The sequence below is a fragment of the Chiloscyllium plagiosum genome, chromosome 26, assembly GCF_004010195.1.
Source record: "Chiloscyllium plagiosum isolate BGI_BamShark_2017 chromosome 26, ASM401019v2, whole genome shotgun sequence".
NCBI classification, from domain to species: Eukaryota; Metazoa; Chordata; class Chondrichthyes; order Orectolobiformes; family Hemiscylliidae; genus Chiloscyllium; species Chiloscyllium plagiosum.
The window spans coordinates 47,707,797-47,733,673 of record NC_057735.1 but is presented as its reverse complement, the minus strand read 5'-3'; the positions used below and the strand labels follow the sequence as shown (position 1 = coordinate 47,733,673).

Genomic DNA, 25,877 nt, shown 5'->3' with positions numbered 1-25,877 from the left:
GATTGATGTTTGACATTATTTCAAGCTTTAAAAATTGAATCTGATTTAAAATTTGATTTTTTAAAAAAACTTTATTTGGTTTAGTAGGTGTAAAGGCTTTTAAGCATTAATGGTGAATAACAGAAATAATTACCCTCCACCTTAATCAATCATATATTTGAACAGGACCATTCTTCAGAAAATCGCGATACTTCCTTGAAAAGTCTTCCCACAATCCACTAAGCACCCGTTCATAAATTCTAATCAACTGCAATTTATTCCCTCACTCTTAATTGTTAATTACCCGAATACAGGAGTCTGTTCACTGCAAACAGAACAAGGAAACTAACCACTTAAAAGCCAAATTCTTCAGATGCTGGGAATCTGAAATAAAATTAACACAGGAATTGCTGGAGAAACTCAGCAGGTCTGGCAGCATCTGTGGAGAGACAGAAACAGAATTAACTCTTCAAGTTCGATGAATTCCTTCTGCAAACATGTACCTGCAGACATTCACATTAACACCTCCAGCAGCACTCTAACATTATCATTTAAAGCCTCCAAATGCTATAAATAACCCAATATAAGCACATCAGTAAATATGAAACCTATGTTGCTCCCAAAACACTTGTGTGCATACAATAAAGAACAGCACTTGTCACAGAGTTGAGATGTCCTGTGGTTAACTGAATAAATAAGGAACCAGGTCAGGTCAGCTTGCTCATGGGACTGCCCTGTTTTTCACAGTCTGCTATGCTTTGGAAACCATGCGATATGAGGATTTCATACAAAGGTGTACCACCTGCTCTGGGATAGTGTAAATTAATCCTTCCACATGAGCAGTCGCTCAGGTAGCAGCCTGTCAAATATCTCTGCATGTTAACAGCTGGCTTTGGGAACTGTGCAGTTACCAATAACACGTGTACAGCAGATACTACCTGAACAGAGAGACATTTCACCAGAAACATTATAGTGCAAGGTTTCAAAGAAACTATCTCACCTCAGAGTACAGCGTGCATGGAGATGGAATGATAAAACAGTGGTAATAGCAGCAGGAGTCGGCCAATCAGTCTCAGGCCTGCTCTATCATTCAAACAGACCATGTGTGTTCTGCCTCAGCACCATTCCACACCCCCAGCCTCATACTCCTTTGATTTCCGTATCACTTAGAAATCTATTGTTGTCTGTCTTGTATAAACTCAATGGTGGAACTTCTGCAGATCACAGAGTCACAGTCTTACAGCACAGAAACAGAGTCTTCGGGCCACACCAGTCCATGCTGAACAAACCTAGTCCCACCAGCCTGCTCCTGGCCCATATCCCTCCAAACCTTTTAAACATTGTAATTCTGCCAATATCTACCACTTCCTTTCTGCTCTGATCCCCAGAGGGTCAAGGCTGGTTGGAAGACTCTACCAATGACCCATTCAGAACAAATCAAAGGTTATTCTCAGATTAAAGACACAGTGCATTCTGGAGTCGGGATCTACCTGTTCCCAGCAAAGTCTATCACAGGAAGGCCATTCACTTGGTTCCCTCAGCGAGAGATCAGGCTAACTGCAGCACCTCGTACAGACATTTTGTCATCCACCTGTGGATTCCATCTCCCAATGTAACAGTAAAAGACTGATAATCTTATCCAAAACTAGAGCTTCTTTAAATAGGGAATTATTAACAGGATGAAGGAGTCACTGGTGAGCCCAGCATTTATTGTCTATCCCCAACCGTCCTGCAGAAGGTAGCGGTGACCCACCCACAATGCCATTAGGGAGGGACTTCCTGGATCTTGACTCAGCGACAAAATATATCAGTGAAGGAACGGTGATACATTTCTAAGTCAGGATGTTTGAGTGCTGATTTCGTAGTGAGGCCAGTTTATCAGTCTGGGTTAGTATAAAGTTTCAGGAAGTGGTGGCCATCCCCAGGCAAGAAAATCAGTCTTTGATTTGACCTTCACTCTTCAATCTGGACTTGGAATTTTCTCCGTGTTGTTTGCTGTTTCCTGCTGAAAAGGTGGAAGATTGCACAAAGTGGGTTTGGTGGTCATATGATGTGGTCACAAAACCATATACAGAATGTACTTTATGAGGCTAATAATCTGGAGAGGGTTTGAGTTCAAATTCCACTGCAGTTATTTGGAAATCTGAAATCAATGTTAAAAATTTGGAGGTAAGAAGCTGAACTCAGTAATGGTGAGGCAGATTCACTAACATTATCATTATTAGCCAGTTATATAGAGTCATAGAGATGCACAGCACAGAAACAGACCCTTCGGTCCAACTCATCTATGCCAACCAGATATCCTAAATTAATCTAGTCCTATTTGCCAGGACTTGGCCCATATCCCTCTAAACCAGCCTCCATCACTTCCTCTGGCAGCTCATTCCATAGACGCAACCCCCTTTGCACGAAAAAGTTGCCCCTTTGATCCCTTTTAAATCTTTCCCCTCTCACCTTAAACCTATGCCCTCTAGTTCTGGACTCCTGTAACCCAGGGAAAATACCTTGTCTGTTTACCCTATCTATGTCCTTCATGATTTTATAAACCTCTATAAGGTCACCCCTCGGCCTCCAACCCTCCAGGGAAAACAGCCCCAGCCTATTCAGTCTTTCTCTATAGTTCAAGCCCTCCAACCCTGGCAACATCCATGTAAATCAGTTCTGAACCCTTTCAAGTTCACAACATCCTTCCTGTAGGAGGGAGACCAGAATTGCACACAATATTCCAAAAGTGGCCTAACTAATGTCCTGTACGGCCTCAACATAACCTCCCAACTACTACTGAATCAATATGTGACACCGGTCCCACATCAGGGAGGCACATGCTCTTAAACTGCTCTCGGAAGTGGCCTAGCAAGCTACCCAGTTATATCGAAGCTGTTACTGACATTTTCAGAAAAATACCCATCACCACTAGGCAAGAGGCAGAAAATGTTAACAACAACCATGTTCCAAAACAAAAGAAACAACCGTAGCTTTTCACAGAGTTTGATCCCAGAGGCTTATTCTGGGGAAGGCCAGGCTCAGTGGAGAAGGATGTTGAGAGTGTGGTGTTGGAAAAGCAGAGCAGGTCGGATGAAGGGCTTTTCCCTGAAACATGGATTTTCCTGCTCCTCAGATGCTGCCTGACCTGCTGTGCTTTTCCAGCGCCACACTCTCAACTCTAATCTCTGCAGTTTTCCAGCGCCACACTCTCAACTCTAATCTCTGCAGTCCTTGCCTTGGCCTCAGGGAGAAGGATTGCAGGCCTGGGGGTGATCATGTGTTTGGGGTGAAGTCTGGGGCCTGATGCAGGGAATGGGTTTGAGGCCAAGGTTTGGGGTGTATTAGAGACCTTTGGAGATGCTGGCAGGTGTTCTTAGTTGGAATAGAGGCCTGGCCTGAGGCCTCAACCCTCTCATTTGAACAAGGAACAGATCTGTTCAAAAGGACATTCTCCCTGATGTGAAACATCAAATCGGGTCATTATGTGAAGGTGAGACAGTTCCTATCAGTGTTCTTTGTCTGTTGTGTGGCATCACTTCACACAGAACATGGACCATCATCAGAAGAAATAAAGAGCATTCCCCAGGATACTTATCAGATCTTATTTATCAACAACACTACCAGACAAATACCTAAAATGAGTTGATCTGAAGAAAGGCTAGGCAGGCCAGGCCTGTATTCTTCTGATGAGTGAGAAGTGACTTCAGTTGGAACATAGAAGATCCTGAGGGGACTTGATCAGGTGGATGTTGTTCAGTGATCCAAGCAAGGTCAGCTCGATGGACCTCATAAAACTGCATTCCCTGATTAGACCAGATTAACCCTGGCTGACAGATAAACAGCAATGTCAGACATTCTGTTCACTCAGAGCTGGCTCTGAGAGAACTGGATCAGTGTTAAGTACTATGAATGTATAAATAAAGGATGACTAGGTGACAGGATACAGGCCTCCGTTGAATTATTTCAGAGGTGACATGAGAAAAGAAAGCTCCCAAAGAAATTCACTCACCACTGCCATCTGCTCACCTTTAAAGGTGTCTCTGTACTCTATGAGTGTATATAGTGCTGCGACTCTGCCTGGGGAATTAGCCTATTGTGAGTCTGTCTGTGTGCAGACAAATTGACGAAGGTTGAGCAATGGATATAATGTATATGTATTTTAGTAAAGCACTTGGTAAGGTTCCCCATGGTAGGCTCATTCAGAAAGTTAGGAGGTATGGGATACAGGGAAATGTGGCTGTCTGGATACAGAATTGGCTGGCTGAAAGAGGACAGCAAGTGATGGTGGATGGACGGTATTCCGTCTGGAGGATGGTAACCAGTGGTGTCCCACAGGGATCTGTTCTGGGGCCTCTGCTCTTTGTAGTTTTTATAAATGACTTATATGAAGAAGTGGAAGGGTGGGTTAGTAAGTTTGCTGATGACATAAAGGTTGGTGGTTTGGTAGATAGTGTCGAGGGCTGTTGCAGGCTACAACAAGACATTGACAGGATGCAGAGCTGGGCTGAGAAGTGGCAGATGGAGTTTAACCTGGATAAATGCGAAGTGATTCACTTTGGAAGGTTGAATTTGAATGCTGAATACAGGGTTAAAGAAAGGATTCTTGGCAGTGTGGAGGGACAGCAGAATCTTGGGGTCCATGTGCATAGATCCCTCAAAGTTGCCACCAAGTTGATAGGATTGTTAAGAAGGCGTATTGTGTTTTGGCTTTCATTAACAGGGGGATTGAGTTTAAGAGCTGCGAGGTTTTGCTGCAGCTCTATAAAACCCTGGTGAGACCACACTTGGAATATTGTGTCCAGTTTTGGTCACTTCATTATAGGAAGGATATAGATGAAGGTGCAGAGGAGATTTACCAGGATGCTGCCTGGATTGGAGGGTTTGTCTTATGAAGAGAGGTTGAGTGAGCTCAGGTTTTTCACACTGGAGAGAAGAAGGAAGAGATGTGACGTGATAGAGGTGTACAAGGTAATGAGAGGCATAGATAGAGTAGATAGCCAGAGACATTTCTCCAGGGGAGAAATGGTTGTCACGAGGGGTCAGAGTTTTATGGTGATTGGAGGAAGGTTTAGGGGCGATGTCAGGGGTAGGTTCTTTACACAGAGAGTGGTGGGTGTGTGGAATGCACTGCCAGCTGTGGTAGTAGAGTCAGAGACATTAGGGACATTTAAGTGACTGCTGGACAAGCACATGGACAGCAGTAAATTGAGGGGTGTGTAGGTTAGGTTGATCTTAGATTAAGATAAATGATCGACACAACATCGTGGGCCGAAGGGTCGGTACTGTTCCATTTCTATGTTCACACACACAAATCAGTTGGCTTGCTGTAATGTCTGTTTTATAACTTTTACTGTTTTAAATAAACTAACCCACAGAATTGGTCAGTCCCTGAAGAGCAATTATTATTCGACCAAAATTACTAACATGATAGATGACACCTCACAATTTGGACATATGTCAAAATGTGTAGATGATACCAAATTCAGGGATTTACGTAACAGTGTGGGGAGACTACAGAAAGATGGAGGAACTATAAACTGATCTATAGAATGGTGAAGAAATTGCAAAGAAAGTTCAATATAGTAGAATGAAGTGGTTTGTGTTGGTGGGAGCTATTAATAATCACTTCATCCTGGGAGGATATAAAATAAAACATGAGGGTAGAGCGAGGACACCTTCAAACAGAGTCATGGATTGCTAAAGGTGTTTCCACAAATTGGGAAGATCACAAAAGCGAAACAAAGATACTGGGATTCATTTCAAGAGGAATAGGACACAAAACCGGGAGGTAATAGCATTTACACAGAACTTTGGCTGAATCAGATTTGAATATTGCATAATTCCATTTGTTACGTCACAAACAAAAGAGGAAACTGCAGTACTGGAGATAGACGTGGAAAGATTCACAGGGAACTGAGAAAGATCACGGGTTGAGAAGGTGGTCTCTAGGAAACTGGCGATCGAGTAGAAATCTTTAAAGCTATAAAAAGGTTTGACAGGATGGATGTGGGGAAACTTAGGAGGGAGTTCAAAATAAATGAAACATAAACATACGACTGCCAACAACAAAGGACACGGAATATTTCGGAGAGTTTGCTTCACAAAGAGTGGTTAATGCATTTAGGGAGAGACCTGATGCTTACAAAGGGAATGAGGTGTTCGGGAGCTTTCGGAGATGGGGACAGGAAATTACAGTAAAAATGAATTTTGAGGAACTCTCTCTCTATAGTAGAACAATTGGATTGAATGTACTGCTCTTACACTTTAAGTAGCTTTATAATACATAATGGTTTCAGAAACGTGACCCTAACCAGTTTGAACGGTTTGCCCCTCATAGTCACAGCTCTTCCAGCTTGCTGACTGGGCAAGATGTAGTTAGCACCCACCTGCACACTAAAACTGGGCAGGTGCCAACAAGACTCCCAGAGATACTGGCTCCCGAAGCCGGTAATCTGTTTGATCTGATGGGTACACAGCCCTGCTACCTTTGCAGTAAAATCGAGAGTAAAAGCAAACTTGACCAGGTCGGGGTTCTCCTGTGTCACTTTGCTCCTCACTTCAGTTTGGATGTATTGAGTTCTTTGAAGGAATTGTAGCTGATGTCCTGGAAGAATGTGGAAAGCAACACATCTCCTTGGAGCTGTCAGAGATAAATGAGAAATGAGGAACTCAGTGAGACTTTGTGACTGAAACTACAGATTTTATATGAACAATCTTAATTTATAATAAACTAATCAAAGCAAAGTTATTAATAATTACATATACAGCAAAAGACGGGCAAATACAGAATATTTCTCCTGTTATACAAATGTGTCCACATCTTATTTAAAAAAATCAGCTTTTGGCACATTTTCTGTCATTCAATCTTTGCTACCTGTTGCTGTGCCACAATCACATCTTTTGTATAATTCTTCTCAGATTCCTCTGTCCACTCTGATAATGGAAACTGTCTTTGGAAACATTGGATCAACTTCATCTTTAAGAGGAAAAACTTCCTTTCAGCCCAGCCAAGGAATTTTCCAGGGTCAGTGTATATCAGATCTATGCTTTCAATTGTGAACCACAAAACGTTAGTATCTAAGTTCAGCAGCTCATAGGGAAGGCAAATGGAATGTTGGCCTTTGTTTCAAAGGGAATGGAGTATAAAAATAGGGAGGTTTTGCTAAAACTAAGAGTACAGCTGTTAACAGTACTGGTTGCCTTATGTAAGGAAGGACATACTGGCATCAGAGGCAGTCCAGACAAGCTTACAGTCAGCAACCAGGTACGGATGGACAGTCATATGAAGAGAGTTTGAGTAGATTGGGGTGTCTACTCATGGAATATAAAATAATGAGAAGTGATCTTATTGAAGCAATTAAGATTCTTAGAGTACTTAAAAGGCTTGATCATCATTGGCAATCACTCACTAACAAGTCTGATTGTCCACCGAGGAAATTCCATGTCACTAGGTGTGGGCTTTGATGAGGCCAATCCAAGAGCTCTATCTCCATGCACTCATTTGGCAGCTGTTCCCAGGAGGTGGAAGTGGTCCACACCCCTGAGATCATTGACATTCCTTTCGCCAGCTTCTTTTCCGTCCATCCTCTTACTGACAGGATGTTCTCAAAGAATTGTGCCCTTCATACAGGAGCTTCCTCCAAGTTGGTTTCTTCTGAACGAGGGTCTCCATTCATTGATGTCTATGTTGACAGGAATCTTCAGGGAGACCTTGAAATACTCCTTTCATCCTCCTTTTATTTGAGTTCCTTCCTTGATCTGGGTGAAGATGATTTGCTTTGGCAATTGGAACTCAGGCATCAAGCACATGGTTGGTCCAGCGAAGTTGGTTTTGGATGATCATATACAGGTGCAATTGGCTGCTTCAGGGATGTGATGTTAGTATGCCTGTCCTCCCAGCTGATGTGGAGAATCTGTCTCAAACACTGTTGATGGTATTTCCCCAGGGTGTGAAGAAGGTGTCTATATGTGTCTCAAGTTTTGGAGATATATAGAAGAGTATAAAGAATGACTGGCTTATACTCAAGGATCATGGTATCATCATAGATGTCACTGTTGAGGACTCTCATTCTTAGATGTCCAAAAGCGGCACTTGCAGATTGGCCGTGATGTTAAATCTCCACATCAACATCTGCCTTAAATGACTAAGGGTTCCCAGGTATGGGAAACGTTCCACGTTTGGGAAGATTTCTCCATTGACTTTGATGGGTCAGAACTTGACCTGGGATGGATTGGGAAAAAGGATATCAGCCCAAAGAAAGAACAGGATAGGTATGGAAAGGTTGTTTCCTCATCTGAGAGAGTCATAATCTCAGAATAAGGGGTCAGTTAAGAAAGAGATGAGGAGGAATTTCTTCTTTCAGAGGATTGTGAATTTATGGATTTTTCTTAAAACAACAGAGAGCTGTTGAGGCTGGGTCATTAAGTATATTCAAGGCGAAGATAGACAATTTATAAATCGGTAAGGGAATCAAGACTTCTGAGGAGAAGGCAGGAAAGTGGGGTTGATGATTATCAGATTAGCTATGATCTGATTGAATGGCAAAGCAGTCTCAATGGGCTGAATAATCTACTTCTGATCGAAAGGCCTTATCATACACTGCTTTATAGCAGGTCAATACTGTATGAAAGCTTCTTCAGTAATAACCCTCAGTTTCATGACCTCTCCTGAGATCGACATGGATAGGAAGTACATTAAGATCACTGTCACCTCCACATCACCCATTGTTCTGACTTCACAATATAATTGCTATTGCTGGAACTCCCTTCCGACAGCATAGTGGGAGCACCTTCACCACACGGACTGTCACAGTACAAGAACAGTTCCTGCCTTTTCCCAAAGGAAAATGGTGCTGGGCAATAAGTACTAGCCTTCCCAGAAAATGAACAGAAGAAATTCCTGCTTCTTACCTCTGTATCAACACGATCACCGACATTTTGGAGTATTGCAATAATTTTGGAAATGGAGTTATCTACTGTTAAAAAGAGAAAAAATGCAGCATGTCACTAAGACCATTCGGGGTGAATTCAGGTAAAGAGACTGGAATTAGACCAAAATCTCAGGCCCAATTACTCCCATCCTGCCCAGTATCCATGTTGTGAGCCATATTATCCAATAATTAATGGAAAAGCTCCTTATCTTATATTCTCTTTTTATAAATAATCACATTTAACAGTTGAAGGAGATGAAATCTCCTGTTGTAATGAAGTACCAGGATTGAAATATTAGCCAACAAAGTGAGTTACACTCCTAGGACTGTGCTATCATCACTCTTGAGGCAAACCAAGAAGCTAGGCCCCAGGGAACACCTCAGCAGTGCAGATGTTGAACCGGCGTAACTGTGTTAGCTAATGGAGCCTACACTATTTATTATACCTTCAGTTTTAGTATGTCTGTGTTCACCTTTATCAATTATTTTTCAAACTAGCAGAATAAAGGTGAAGGCTCTGTGGCTCTCTCAACAACATATTCTCTCTCATTGTAAATGTAGGTAGAATATTAGTTGAAGGATAAACATTGGAGAGGACACGGCACTAAGGGTCCAGCTTGTTGACATAGTGCTTCGGGATACATTGCATCCACTAAAACAGGCAAATGGGTTTTTGATTTAACATTTCAACAAAGAGGTGGCACCTCCAACAGTGCAGCCCTCCGTCTGCATTACACTGGAGTTCTACTCACAGCACACGACTGAAAGGTTATAATCAAGTGAGAACAGACATGCTCCAAAGGAACATGACAGACTGACAGGAATGGATATTTTCACCTAGACACTGAAAGCACAGTGGCACCTGGGAAAGAGTTTGCTATTTGATTTTTATCAATAGCATGGGTAGGAATAAATATGACTTTCAGCTGGATGTGGCTTTAATGACATGCCTTGACTCAGGGCGTGGAACAGGTATGGAGGGAGGTGGGGTGCACTGGGGGCCCAATATCTGGATTCTGGAGCTTTAGAGGACTCCTTGCGCTGAGGTGGGGTGTGAGACTGCTGTGCTAAGATAGGTTTGGGACCATCGTGATCAGGTCAGGGCTGGGGCCTGGGTCAGGAGCAGCGCTAGGGCCTTTGGTTTTTGTCCTCTGCCAGAGAGCAGTCAATGCACAAATCTGAACAGCAGTCCACATTTTCAAAGTTTTTGTTACCCCTGTTCCTGCCATAATCAGAAGATAATTCAGTATCTGGACAAACTGCCTGGCAATGTGTCACTGAATTGTTATCCCATTTAAAGCTGATTACAATTCTGTTCTATATTACACAGAGGGAGGCTTTGCCCACGTCGTTCATTTTGGTGAATGAATCACCCAGTCGGTACAAAATAGATGTTTGTGCAGCAATAGCCTAACTCCTGTTGTGGTGATGGCTGTCAATACATCACACACTCACCGGATTCTCTTGGCCCATCTGTTTCCAATTCTTCAACTGCGTGTGTTTCCTTCAGGCACTTCTCTTTGTCTCCGCTGGTCTCAAGACTCTGAACTATCCGATCCACTTCCTCGGACACCTGCTCATACACAGACTCAGAGTCGCGGGCTGGAACAGAACACACAGAGGGTACACTCAGGTCTCAAGGTCACTTCGCAAAAGTGATAGAAGACAGTGTGAAAGGCATAACTACAAGCTGCAGGAGAGCTCAGTGCACAATTCCTGCTGTCTCTCAGACTGGGCATCTCTGGCAGGCAAAGATACAAACTGTCATTTACAGAGGTATAGCACATGACTGAATATTTCAAATCTATGCTTTCTCATGTCAGAAAGCTTTTAGTTTCATTACGTGTGCGAGCAGCTGAGATTTGAACAGTTTAGAGCAGATTTTGTGAGATTTAGTTTAAATAAAAGCATCCATTCACATCAACATAAATGCTGAACGTGATAATGATCCAGACCCCACCACTGTCTTTCAAACTACCGCCCCATTCCAGAATTTCACTTCCTTTCCAAAGTCCCAAATGTGTTGTTGCCTCCTAAACCATTCCCAACTTTCCTGGAATTCCAGGTTTGAATGCGCTCGATTCAGTTCCTGGTGCTGCCAGTGTCTAGACAGCTCTCTTCGAGTCATTTCACAAATGGGTGACTGTGACTAAGGGAAAACATTCCCTCCTTATCTTTCCCCATCTGTCTCCAGCATTTCTGAGCATCCCACCTTCCAGTACCTGCCCACTGCCATCCGGCAGTTTGGGACAGCTCTCGTCTGATTCTTTGCTATCTAATTGTAGCAAAAGATGTTTGTTTCCTGTCCCTGCACTGTTACCGCTGGTTGTCCCCCAGGGATATAGAGTCATAGAGATGCACAGCACAGAAACAGACCCGTCAGTCCAAATCATTCATGTTGACCAGATATCCTAAATTAATCTGGTCCCATTTGCCAGCACTTGGCCCAGATCCCTCTAAACCCTTCCTATTTACATTTCTATCCAGATGCCTTTTAAATGTTATAATTGTACCAGCTTCCACCAATTCCTCTGGCAGCTCATTCCACACACACACCAACCTCTGTGCAAAAACGTTGACCCTTAGGTCCCTTTTATATTTTTCCCTTATCACCTTAAACGTTTGGACTTCTCTACTCTGGAGGAAAGACCTTGGCTGTTCACCCTATCTATGCCACTCATGATTTTATAAACCCCTATAAAGATCAACCATGTGTCTCAGACGCTCCGGAGAAAACAGCCCCAGCCTATTCAGCCTCTCCATATAACTCAAACCCTCCAATACCGGCAATATCTTTGTAAGTCTTTTCTCCACAGATTGAACGCAGTATTCCAAAAGTGGCCTCACCAATATCCTGTACAGCTGCAACACGTCATCTTCTTGGCCACCCCACCTTGTCTCTCAATGACATGCTGTCCCTTGGCAACCTGGTCCAAAAGGATAGTACAAGTTTCCATGTGATGATACCCAGCTCTCCTGCACCACTGCAGTTCTGAGAATAGGCACAGAATGAGGCCATGGCCCATTAAGTCAATGCCAGCTCTCTGTAGAGCAATCCAATGAATTATATTCATCCATTCGACCCTTAGTTCCGGAGGTTTATTTCTCTAAAGAAGGGCCAGGAAGTGAAATTATGGGTCTCACTGCTCCTCACAGTCTTGGGTGTTAAGAATTGGGAACCAGAGCCTCAGTGGGTGTTGAGCTTTTTCCTGCAGATTTGCCAAAAATCCTTTATCTCTGTTTCCAATGTCTTTGTTTATAAAAGATTTGGAGATGCCGGCAACAAGTTTAATTGGAAGTACTAGCTTTCAGAGAGCTGCTCCTTCATCAGGTGGGCCAAGTGCTAGCAATTGGGACTAAATTAATTTAGAATATCTGGTCGATATGGATAAGTTGGACTGAAGGGTCTGTTTCTGTGCTGTGCATCTCTATGACTCTACATCCCTGGGGGACAATCAGCGGTAACAGTGCAGGGACAGGAAACAGCGCTCTGAAAGTTTGTGCTTCTAATTAAACCTGTTGGACTATAACCTGATGTTGTGTGATTTTTAACTATGTTTATAAAGTCCATCAAAAACTCAGGTTCAGTATGATAAACTTTACAGCCACTGCTTCAGATAATTACACATTTCCTGGTCAATCATATGATGAAATTTCTTCAAACCTGGCCCTATGTAACATCCAAGCAGCAACATCCAATACACTTGAACTGCACACGTGCTGCAAACAATAACCTCATCTACAAATGAGGATATCTTGAACTAACAGTGGCATATTTAATGAGCACATGACTCCTTGTTTCCTTTTCGAGTTTAATAACAGCAAAACCTTCCAGTAAATTAGCACCAACCAATTCACTTGTCATAGCATGTGGCTTCTGCTCACACAAGTGGACTTTGTTAGCAGAAAGATCACATTTTGATTTGAGTGATAAGGATTTGCTTATCTTAAACCGAAACTGACCGCATGTGCCAATGCCCAGTATCGAACATACAATAGCAGAGCAAAGTACTGCAGAGGCTGGAAATCTGAAAAGCAAAGAGCAAATTCAGCAGGCCAGGCAGCATGGTGGGGCAAGAAACAGTTTCACTGACGTGTGTGCATCTCTGCACAGACACTGCTGGGCAGGCTGAGCATTTCCAGCATTTCCTGCTTTGTTTTAAACCCACTGGCCAGCCTTTGAGAAGTACAAGGGACTTTCTAAAGAGCTTCTTAGTCTCCTTCAGCTGCTGTTGTGTTAGTGGTGGTTTAGCACAACATTCAACTTGAATAGATGAAGAAAACATGAACAACCTGCTGAACAAAAACTACATCAAATTGATCATTTGTAAATCAGTCATCAATAAAAATGACCTATAGGAAGTACCATGTCCTAGAGCTTACTAATCCTTTTTCCTTCTTCCAGTCAATAAGTAAGGCTAAAGACAAATCCTAGGCACCAAGTGAAGGAATGGAGATCAGGCCTGAGCTTAAAGGTCCTTGTTAGCGAGTTTTGAGAAGATTTGTAGCTCAGATTGAGGTTCTGGATGTGGGTTAGCTTGCTGAGCTGAAAATGAACCTTCCAGCTCAGCAAGCAAACCTACATCCATGGTCCTGTGTTCATCTCCAGGGCACCCACTCTCAGCTAGCTTTGGAGGACTTCTTACTAAACTAGTGAGAAAGCAGATTGCCCCTCCGCCTGGAGCTTCTTCCACAGCCTAATGTATAGAACATTACAGCACAGGATAGGCCCTTCAGCCCACGGTGTTGCACCAGGTCTTTGGAGAAGGAGGGGATGACAGTAGAGATATGTGTGAACAGTTGTACACACACACTCTGTGAGTGACATTGTGTGTCAGGGAGTGAGAGAGAGTCACTCTTATACACACACACAGTCACTCTCACACACATGCAGTCACATACTCACACTTCCTTTCACTCTCACACACACTTCCTTCCTTCATCTCTCACCTCAGCTTTAGTGAAAAGCCTAAACATCTGAAGTTTCTCTTCCTAAGTCTGCCCTCTGTCCATCTTACTTTTCCAATGAATCTACGTTGCTCATTTGCCATTACTTTTCCATCCTTTCGATTTGTGGTACCTATAAACTGCTGGTGATAAATCATACACTCTAATGATGGTTCAGTCAAATACCAATAGCTCCTTTCTGTTGGATTCTATACTTCCGGACATAGCCAGGATTTTGTTATTTATTTTATAGCCTGTAAAATCATGTTCTCTGTTTCTCCCCATCATCTTTTCGTAGCCTCCTCTCCCTGTGACCCCCTTCAGTGAGCCAATCAGCAGCAAATGCAGGAGAGAAACAGTCTGGATGGAAAAGGAGCCCCCCACTAATTCTATTTACAGGTGTTATTTTTCCCAATTAGTTGTCCCATGATTGTGTTTTGAGACATAGAACATAGAACATAGAAGAATACAGCGCAGTACAGGCCCTTTGGCCCTCGATGTTGCGCCGATCCAAGCCCACCTAACCTATACTAACCCACTATCCTCCATATACCTATCCAATGCCCGCTTAAATGCCCATAAAGAGGGAAAGTCCACCACTGCTACTGGCAGGGCATTCCATGAACTTACGACTCGCTGAGTGAAGAACCTACCCCAAACTCAATTCCTCTACCAATAAAAGCCAGTACGCCATATGCCTTCCTCACCGCACTATTTGCATGCGTGCATTTTGAGTGTTTGTGACTGCTGCAGTCCATTATTAGGTAGCTGCTAATTTTGGAATTCAAAGGGGTGACCAAGGGTGGATTATGTCACCCAGAATGCACCCTGGTTACCAAAACAAATGGCCACAGAGACTCAGGCTCTAGCTTCAGGACAATTGGATCTTGAACACTATTCTATCAATATTTTACATACTTTATGAACACACTGAGGCCTCTAGAGAGGGGTGTGCTGATTGAGTTGAATCAAACTGCTTCTTTGCATTCACCCTTGCACAGGATAAACAGTTTGATGTTTTGTATTTATTTGCTCTGCATTTTGATGTGCATGTGTGAAAGTCATGAGGATAGGATTGAGCTGCAGTGAATAATATTGTTAAAGTCGGCAGCCCCTGTTCTATTATGTCTCACAGTCAATGTACCTATAAGAAATATGACATCACCACTGCATCATGGCATATGACCTGAAGTCTCATACTCCATCATACCTTGGCTCACTTGAAGCATGACACTCTACTGGAAGAATGTAGCTCTGTGTAACTCAATAACTTAATGTTAGCCTGGAAAATTATATGCCTGAGGAAAGTAATACAATAATCTGCTCGTTGTGACAAATATCTGTTAGATTCTTGAATACCAAGGTATCCATGCCCAGTGCCTTATATTATGAGGGATTATTCAAGGTAAAATACCCTGCTGGAGGCAAATTAACATCTGGTCATGTCAATATACAAACAATTTATGGATTACTCAGAAATCCAGCTCCCATCAATGGCTCAGGCTGATTTTATGATTGACATCACCAAAGCTGAGGGAGTATCTTGTACAGACCTTAGTGTGCAACAAGTATATCCTTCCCCCTTCCTGGATGGCAATCAGTAACCCCTCCAACTGGGGGACATCAGCAGTAGGTATGGCTAGTTTGATAAAGATTGACAGACACCGCAAGGATGAGTTGAAAGATGGTAATGTAAACCTGGAACTCTTTCTCCACGCCCCCACTCCTATAAAGGCTGGAGAGTGTGGGTCGATGAGGTCAATCAGATGGGTAAGTCCTCACCAGGTAAGGGCACTAATGGAACCCAGCCAATAGAGAGAAGGTGCAGATGAGCCATGATTGAATGGAGAGCATGCTCAAGGGGCTGGATGGCTGGCTTCTAGTATCAAACTGACTTTCTCAGAAATGTATGGAACTAAAAGCAATTTTGATTCCGTCAAAATTCCCATCATAGAGATATACCTGAGGAGCCAGGTACAAAACAAATAATGACATTTACAGTAGGTCGGGAAGTGAGCTTGAATGAAGAAGAACGAGTGATAATGATTTGGACAGACATATTCAGGTCGCAGGAGGAAGTTATGAAAAAAAGCCTGATTTGCTTAATGGGATAGCTGTCTCGAGGCATTGGCTCCAGGATATTTATCCAGCTGGAAAATCAGTAAATCTGTCCTACCTGTTTTATTCAGCCTGGGCCTGCACACAGCTTTCAGAGCCAGTTGCTTGGGATGTTCCGCTTTAACCTTGCTGGCCCCTGGACCTCCCCATCCAAATTCTTTCACTTCCGAATTATTCTTCTTAAAAGAGAAAACTCTGCGCAAGCTGCTTTTCCTCCGGACCTTGGTTTTGTGAGGGTTGATCTGCTGGTCTCCTGGTGTCCTCTGACTCTCACTGAGTAACTGCTCCCCATTCTCTTCAGGAGTATGTTCTGCCGGAGGAGCACCAAGCTCTTTGGATTTTTTACATCCATCCTCTTTCTTTTCATCACCTTTTTTTCTCCACAGGAGGCTGGTGATCTTCCCGAAGAATGTTTGAGACCTTCTCCCTCTTTTTGCATCCTTGTTCCTGTCTTTGCCAGCTTCCTTCACCACAGCCGTGTCAGTGCTCAAAGAGTTATTGATTGGAGGGAGGCCGTCATTTCGATGTGTTAGGCTTTCTGTTTCAGCCTGCTTCCTTTCACTCTCCCTGCCTACTGTCCCCGACTCACGCAACCCAGCTCCTTCTGGGCGGCTTAGACTTCTTTGTGGCATCTTTGTTGGAAGTGATCTCCACTTCAGCTCCTTCCCTCTCAAATCAGCTTCTCTTAGACTCAAGCTGCGCTTGATATAGACTTCCACCACTCTGCGAGGTTTCAACCCATTCACATTGACGCTGAGAAGATTCTCTGAGTGACCAGAGCAGCCAATGACACAAGCTTCAGGCACTGGCTCCATTAGCTCAGTGTCAGGGATCCTTTGTAAAAAGAAAATACAACATATGTGAACAATATGTCTTAAATGTGCTTCATGGCAATCAGCCAGACCCACACAGTGCTCAAAATCTATCAATTTTGCAGAAACAATATTTTCTTTTGTTGCCCATCAATAATCACAGACACAATATCTTCTTTAAGACAGTGCAAGCCGTTAATATTTTACAAATTCCTACTTTGGAAATAGAATCAGTCTGACTAAGATTGGGATATAGACAAACTCTAACCTCACACTTTTAATGCATTGTCTATGCTCAGATGTCACTTTTTTTAATAAAACCTTAATTTATCTCAAGAATGGGACTTTAAAGAATTTCTAGAATATACATATTAATAAACTGAAACCTGCAACCCATTCTAAAAGATGAAAGACTTAACAGCAATCTAGGTTTAATCAACATATCATTTCAGTTGCGTTTTACTGTAAACTTTTGCTATAAATTCTGTGTCTTATGATCCTGTTTCACAGCTACCTGATGAAGGAGCAGCACTCCGAAAGCTAGTGCTTCCGAATAAACATTTGGACAATGACTTGGTGTTGTGTGATTTTTAACCTTGCCCAGCCCAGTCCAATATCAGCACATCCACATCACAGTGTAAGCAGGCAGAATATGCCTTGGTACACTGAAATACTAAATACAGGTAAAACTGGGTACATCACAAAACCAGGAGGAGAAAGGGAGGTCTGCAGATGCTGGAGATCAGAGCTGAAAATGTGTTGCTGGAACAGCGCAGCAGGTCAGGCAGCATCCAGGGAACAGGAGAATCGACGTTTCGGGCATAAGCCCTTCTTCAGGCTTATGCCCGAAACGTCGATTCTCCTGTTCCCTGGATGCTGCCTGACCTGCTGCGCTGTTCCAGCAACACATCACAAAACCAAGGCATTTGAATCAGTGTGCCCAGGCAGTGATTGTGAACAGCCTGATTTTAAACAGTTGGAAACAACTGTTCTGAAGAGAGGTCACTGGGCTCAAAGCTTTCTCTGTCCACAGGTGCTGTCAGACCTGCTGAGTTTCTCTAGCAATTTCTGTTTCTGTTTTAAAGGAACTAAACAGAACTATTAGTGTACGGGATGCAGTTACTTGGAATATTAAAACACTTCCAACATTTAAAAAGGGTTAAAATGTGCTTATTCATGCCCTTAAACCAAGAGAAGAGCTTAATGTAATGAGGCTCCTCCAGTATAGGCAGGTGCAAGAGCCAGCTGTTGGAATGGTTAAAGTTAGACTGGGTGGTGTAGTGACAAGCCAGTTTCAACACAAGTATAAAACATCACAGAAACTCAAACCGCCAACAATATTATTTATCATTGAACCTCCTTGACGTATTGCATTAGTTCATGGTCAATTTCAGGCAATTTTCACTTATACAATGAAGGGAACCAAAACTCTACACCCTTAAACCTACCGTAACACACACACACAAACTGGTTTCTATGCTGACCACTCAGGCAAAAGTTTTCACCATAACAAATGCCACCAAAATAGACAGAAACTGTTCCCACTCAGGAAAGGGTCAAGATTGAGGGATAAAGGAATTGAAATAATTGGCAGAAGCAGAAGTGACATGATAGATATCTTTGGAAATCTAGTGACTGGTTAGGGTCTGGAATGTGCTGCCTGAGAGAATGCTGCAGCCAAGTTCAATCGAGGCATTCGAGAGGGACCGGGCTTTTTATCTGAGAAGAGAGTTTGTGCAGGGTTAATTGGAGAAAGCAAGTGAATGGTGCCAGGTGGAGATATTCATTCAGAAACACGATGGGCTGAATAATTGTGCATTGTAATAACTGAAAAGCTTTGTGTGAGTGTTTGACAAACTTGATGGAGTTGTACCATTTCGGCATAAAGACCTGGATGTTGTGGTCAGTGATGAAGGAATGATGCTTGCTGTTCATTACACTGACAGCCCTCAGATCTCTGTGTTTAACTCCAGAACAATACAGTATCATTCCTCTCAAACTAAAATCTGGGCCATAACTTCCAAACAATTTAACACAGGGTCAAAACGCACCTTATGCCCTGCTCAGGGGCTTCTGTCTCCACTGTCCCTTTGCCAGTCATAAAGCACCATTTCTATTTTTCCACTGGTTGCATTTGCAGCTGGGATCTTTGAGTAAAAACCCATTGGATGTTACCAGAGGGCTGAGAGGTGCAAAAGGAGGTGTAAATACTGATGGGTTTACTGATTGACCAGAGCAACTGTACCCGTTATGAGTGTAACTGCAAACTGTCCCCAGAGCAGATTAAATCACTAAAGCTTACCTGTTATTAGTAGAGAGGTGCAGAACAAGCCTTTGGTAGTAGAAGAGTTGTTCTCACTATACCAGAGCTGCATACGATATATATACACCATCAAGTTCAGGCAATAAAAAAAGTGTTCCTCCAAATGTGTGACCAAACTACACCCTTCAATGGACTGATGAAGATTAGTCAGAGATATGTAATCAAGGTAAAGGTCCAATTACATTTTCAGCTGACTGGTCTGTATTGTACTCGGTCTCCTGTAAATCAGCTGACATGAATTTCTTGACTCTGTTTATCAAACAAGGAAGCAGTCTCTTTTCACCTCGCGATTTAGAACACGTTCGCAGCTGAGGGAAAGCCTTAAAGGGACAGGCCACAGTAAAGTGGGAGGGTGCAAAGAGGGTGTAATCTATGTCACAGCTACACAGCACAACTCACCTCCTTAACCCACTCTATAACCTTCGTAAGGACAACTTCATTTCACAACCTCAGGAAATCCCAGAGCACTTCTAGTCAATGTTGCTTGACTGAAATACAGGCACTGTTTAATGTTGGAAACAAGTAGGTTTGAGGGGTTGAGTGGCCTACATCTGCTCCTCATTGTTGTATCTGATTCAGTTAATTGGCGCACAGAAAGCTCCCACAGAGAGCAATGTGGTAACAAACTGGGTAATCCACTTACCCATGAGACAAAAGGTAAATATTGAGCAGGACACTGGGGAGATAAGGTTCGGATCTTTGACGCCCATGAGCTGTGACTTGAGACACAGGAAATCAGTGTGTTTCTAGATTGAAGGTGGACAACTTCGTTCAACTCACTGGTGTGGCAGTGCCAACATGTTCATTCTTGTCCGTGACACAAGGTTCTACTATGGCAACAAACTTTGATGATTCAGAATGTACTGAAACAAACCCATTCTCTGCACCGGAATTTCGAAGCATCCATATTTCCGATAGGAATCCGTGTCAAATTTTTCTTCTTGGAAATACAGATTTTATTTGCCTCTCAAGTCAGCACATGAAATGGACCAGGTGATCTAGCCCATGTCACCAGGAAGATGAGGGGGCATTTAAGACGTACCTACACACAGCAGACCAGGTGTGTCAAACAATAAACAGGGTGGCACAATGGCTCAGTGGTTAGCACTGCTGCCTCGCAGTGCCAGGGCCCTGAGTTGGATACCATCCTTGGGCGACTGTACGGAGTTTGCACATTCTCCCAGTATCTGCGTGGGTTTCCTCCAGGCGCTCTGGTTTCCTCCTACAATCCGAAGATGTGTTGGTTAGGTGGATTGGCCATGGGAAATGCAGGGTTACAGGGATAGGGAGGGGGGAGGGGTACTGGGTCTGGGTGGGATGCTCTTCAGAAGGTTGGTGTGGACTTGATGGGCTGAATGGCCTGCTTCCACACTGTAGGGCTTCTCTAATTAACTGTGCTGTCACTCTCAATCATTACACACCAACTGGCTGTGGCACCTGCCCTCTCACTCTGTCTGTTTCTCCCCCAGAACTGCCCTCTTCACTTTCTGAGGACAAGAGTATTGAGGCCTCAGAGGAAGCATTGCCAAGGCTATCTCCTGCACCCCCTCCAGCTCAGATACCGACACCTCAGTGGGAGCGACTCATTTAAACATTGTGGGAGAACAGTCTGGTGAACCCTCACTGTGGTAAAAACAATGACTGCAGATGCTGGAAAATGTGCTCTTCCAGCACCACTGAACCCTCACTGTGACAGCTCCATGGCTGGACAAGGTAGAAACTAAGTCAATAAGTGTGGTGCTGGAAAAGCATAGTCAATCAGGCAGCATCTGAGGAGCAGGAGAGTCAACGTTTCCAGCATTAGCTCTTCATCAGGAATGTGTGGCCCAGGCAGCTGGCATAGCCAGAGACTGGAACCCTGCTCAGTGCCAGGTAGGAGAGGACCCTGTGGGGTCAGTAATCAGGGACTTGCCAGGGAGGGATAGGAGCAGCAGATAGACATGACTGGCCAAACGGCCTTCATTCCCAGAAGCTGCAGCACGCCCGGTGACTGTCTGATTGCCTTCATGGATAGGTTGGCAGTGCCATAAAGTCAGGCCTAGCCCCCTTCAGGTCTGCTGGAGAGGGGCACATGTCTGTATTTCAACACTCCAACTAGTAGCCCTGAAGAACCGAACGTTTGGCCATGGGGGTGGGCGATGGGGGGGTGGGTGGGGGGTGAAGGTGGTGGACAGAGGGCTGACGCTGAGGTTCCAGGTTCCCATTCTTCACAAGGAACAAGGGCAATGCTGGGTTGGCATCCAGCTGAGAGAGTCAACCAGCCCCTGGCAAGGTAGCCCTCGCCATGTGGGGCCTGGCCAGACACACCTTCCCCCCATGGGTCACAAAAACAAACCCCCAAGGGCCAGAAACCCCACCTGCTGAGGAGGCCCCACCATCTGAAGGCAGAACCAGGGAGGGTGTACACGAAAAGGAAAGAGAGAGAGGGGAAGACCAAACTTTATTCAGAACACTCTGTTGTGGCTCGGGTGACAATAGCTTGGATGTGACTCTCAGCTTATTTATAAAAGTTTGTCCTTTAACCCCACATATGTTTGTTTGTCTCTTTTTGAAGAAAAGCAGGAGGCTGGAAGAACACAGCAAGCCAGGCAACACATTATTTCCTAGTGGCCCATCCAATTAAACCCACTTCCCAAAGTCTTCTCCTGACTTGTCTACAGGCTGCACCTGCCCAGTGTTTGCCTGGTGACTAAGCCTGGTGTGGTCTCTCAGTAGCCTCTCCCCCCCCCACCCCCATAAACTCCCCTGAAGTCAGGCAGCTCCTGAGTGTGGACAACCCTTCCAAGCCCTCCCATTATCTCCTTCCCAGCCAGGTCTTATCAGAACATCTCTTGCATATTCTGCTGTCTCCGTCTTCACGATTGTATTGTGCTCTTCCCCAGAGTCTGAACACCCCAGTGCTGAATAGTAACCTACCAAGGCTTTGTGCTATTTCAATGGCCGTCCTATCCTCCTCCCTCTTTCACCTTGTTTTCTGTGGATAGACCGGATGAATGGACTGTGGACCTTCGATTGACAAGACCTGACAGCCCCAGACAGAATGTACCCAGCCCCCTGACTGGTGTCTGTACATCTCTCTGAGGTTAGCCCTCCCCTCAGATTGGGCACTATGGAGCCAGCAAACTGACTGTGGCCAATCTCCAGGGCTGGTATCAAAAGCTGACCACAACTTACTGAGGTCGGACACCCTGACTGACAGGCATGGACTGCAAAAAGATCTCACTAAGACATGGCTAACTGCTTGCTGCCCACAGTGTGTTTGTGTGTAAGTTGCTGGCACACAGAGCAGTGGATGAGATTGATGTAGCACATTGCTGTATAGCAGGAAGACTACTCCATCGACTGAGGATACCCAGCAGCAAGGCAAACTGCCTGTTCCTGTGACAGCACCCATTGACATGATAAGGCAAGACTGGGATACTGTGAGCAGGCAGGCACGAAATGAGGGAACAGTAAGAGAGGAAACAAAGAATATGCAAATACAATCTGGTCCAGTCTCTGAGCCTGCTACCTATCCCTGTGCTCAGTGTCCCTGCTGCAGAATTCCATACTTCCGCATGACCTCAGTGTGGGCTTCCAACCACGATGTGATTCCACAGCTGTCACCCCGTGTCGAGGTGATTCCAGAGCTGTCTCCCCGTGTCGAGGTGATTCCAGAGCGGTCTCCCCATGTCGAGGTGATTCCAGAGCGATCTCCCTGTGTCGAGGTTATTCCAGAGCGATCTCCCTGTGTCGAGGTGATTCCAGAGCGGTCTCCCCGTGTCGAGGTGATTCCAGAGCGATCTCCCCGTGTCGAGGTGATTCCAGAGAGGTCTCCCCGTGTCGAGGTGATTCCAGAGCGATCTCCCCGTGTTGAGGTGATTCCAGAGCGGTCTCCCCATGTCGAGGTGATTCCAGAGCGGTCTCCCCGTGTCGAGGTGATTCCAGAGCGGTCTCCCCGTGTCGAGGTGATTCCAGAGCGGTCTCCCCGAGTCGAGGTGATTCCAGAGCTGTCTCCCTGTGTCGAGGTGATTCCAGAGTGGTCTGGAAACAAGGCCCAGTGCAGACTGGGTGGTTTGGAAGGAACGGTCTGAACTTGTTGTTTCTTTATTTTCTAATTTATTTCTACGATCTGTAATGCTGGACATTTTATTTTAAACTTCCTAATGTTTTTTCCCCCCAAAAGCTTGTACTGAAGATTCTGTACCTAGGTACCCTTGTACTTAAAATGGCAGCATAAGTGGTGACTTGTAACTTTTCACTGTCCTCATTTGACAATAAAGCTAATTCAATTCAATTCAGTTCAATTCAATGCCGGTCACCAGTGCATTATACAATGCAAATCTGTGCTCGTTAAGCATCCTGCCAGTGTATGAGGTGCCAGGATAATTACCGGCTGTCACATGCCAATGTCAATGGAGGAGGGATGGGTGCAGTTGGTACTTCTGGATCATCCCCTGGGCTGTGGGGTTGGTTGTAGACAACAATGAGAAGTTTTTTGGAGAACTTAATCCACCAGGAACTTACTCTAGTTTCCAGTTTGAGGTTTCCCAACGTTTATTTTGTGAGTTTGGTAAGATAAGAAGTCGAATATTGCTGAAACGATTTCTACCATCTTAAGACGTTTGACAAGCAATAGTCATTGCCCAGCAGGAATCTAGCCACACTGCTTGTGAAAAGCATAAATGATGGTACTAGTTGCTTCTGACATTGAGATGGACCTCATTACCACTTCTCATCCAATTCTGTCACAAATTACACCCCTAGCCCATAAGACTCAGAGTCCTATAAAATTCCAACCATTGTGTCAGAAGTGGAACTGTGATTGAGTGCTGAAGAGCTGTAATAAAGTACAACTACTGACAGGCAGACATAGAGATATTCAGAGGGTGAAAGCTGCGACAAGCAACGAAAGGAAACAGACAAAGGACAAAAGTACAGGCCACAGCTGAAACACTGAGCAAGAGGAAATGACTGCAGCCTTTCAACTCCCAGGGCTGATCAAAGATATGAGCATGTGTAATGGCAAAATTATGAAATTGCAGCTAATCCATTTAATTACATACCCATCACTGTTGGGAAGAGATTGTTTCAAAATTCAACCCTCAATAGATTTGTCTGTATTACAGAAAAGCAGACTCCAGAAACTTTGAAAGATTTGAAGGCAGAAATTGAAACCCAATTGTGGGAGGATTGTTATAATCAAAGCAGCCATTTTGTCACGTATTAAAAGGCTGACTCACAGCGCCAGGGACCCAGGTTCAATCCCTACCTCGGGTAACTGTCTGTGCGGGTTTCCTCCCACAATCCAAAGATGTGCAGGTTAGGGTGGATTAGCTATGCTAATTTGTCCATAGCGGTAGGTGCATTAGTCAAGGGTAAATACAGAGTAGGGGAATGGGTGTGGGTAGGTTACTCTTCAGAGGGTCGGTGTGGGCTTGTTGGGCTGAAGGGCCTGTTTCCGTACTGTAGGGAATCTAATCTAAAAGCTTGGAATCCATTTTAAATCTCATATTAGTGTCTGCTTGTTAAGTTTGTACGTTCCCAGGCTCAGTGAGGTGGTCAATCTTGTAGCTGTACTAACACCTGATAGTGAACTCTTTCCCAGCATGGGAATGTTCTTCTTTTACAAGAATCTATTGTAATACTAACACTTGCTTATCAGCTACTAACTAGCACTGTCCAGACACTGTGACTCAGGCTAGTGACTGGGCAAAGTGCCTTCTTACTCATTATACTGCAATTAACAGTTTGCTAATTGTTAAATTATTGTAACCTATATAATCAAGCAACCCCGACTGCCTGCCCCTCTTCCGCGGTTATGTTAGAGCCCGGGTGTCCTTGGAGAAGGAGCACGCGGTGTCGACCAACACCCTGGAGTTGTTCAGGGAGAGGTGGGCGCCGCAGGGAGTGGAGTGCATTATTTCTCCCTCCAATTCTATTTTGATTTAGTCCCTACCCTCCCCTTCACTGTTTTGATCACACAGCACTGCCCTTTGATGTGAAGGGCAGTGTTTGTCACTGGCCACCTGGGTGTTTTCCTATCTTCCTGGTGGTGGAAATTGAATAAAGATTCGTGCACTTTGTGTCTTTCACTGTGTCTCACACCTGCACACACACACACCATGGGTGCTGGGGATAAAATAAGCACTACCGCACTTAGGTGGTAGTGTTAAAAAAAAATTAACAGGAGTGTCCTCACACCTGCACACACACACCATGGGTGCGGAAAAAACATATAAGCACTACCGCACTTAGGTGGTAGTGTGGGGGGGTTAAAAAAAATATATCCAGGAAAGTTGCACTTTGTGTCTTTCACTAAAAAAAGAAAAAAAGAAATAATCAAGCAACTCTTTGTATCTCATCGGAGTGACTTGTGACCATTAGGTCGACCTGTCTGTGAGCTCACGAATAACCCAAGGTTTGTGTGGCGCGATTCATTGTTCCTCTACATTAGACCATTACGAGCGAGTCACCCACTTCATAATTCATTTCATCCCCAACAGTTGGCAGGACCTCTATTTCACGGGGTTTCCGGATTTTTCCCTCTTTCTCTCTCGATTTTTCTCTTTTTGTTTTGTGTGACTTCCCTGAGTCCGGGGGGTTTGTATTTTTGCAGCCAAGGCGGGAGAGTTGTTCTCACCGCTGGTCATTGTCACTGCGTTGTGTTTTTGCTTTGCTGCCTTGTCCAGTCTGCTTGCCCTGTTTTACCAACACGTGAACCCATGGGATCACAACCTTCTCAGATCGACGGCGATGAGCTGCCCCCGGGGGGTGAAGTTACCTGGTCCTGCACTGAAGTGT

General features: G+C 44.3%; 1 protein-coding gene across 1 annotated transcript; it reads right to left on the bottom strand.

Moving 5' to 3' along the window:
- Positions 1-6: 6 nt before the first annotated feature.
- LOC122563327 lies at positions 7-25,877 on the bottom strand. The gene is made up of 6 exons (XM_043717064.1): positions 25,858-25,877; positions 16,018-16,793; positions 10,350-10,496; positions 8,875-8,939; positions 6,351-6,604; positions 7-1,984 (listed from the first exon to the last, which is right to left on the bottom strand). The coding sequence occupies exons 2-5, from the start codon at positions 16,772-16,774 to the stop codon at positions 6,518-6,520; spliced, it is 1,056 nt and encodes a 351-aa protein (XP_043572999.1). The 5' UTR covers positions 16,775-16,793; positions 25,858-25,877; the 3' UTR covers positions 7-1,984; positions 6,351-6,517.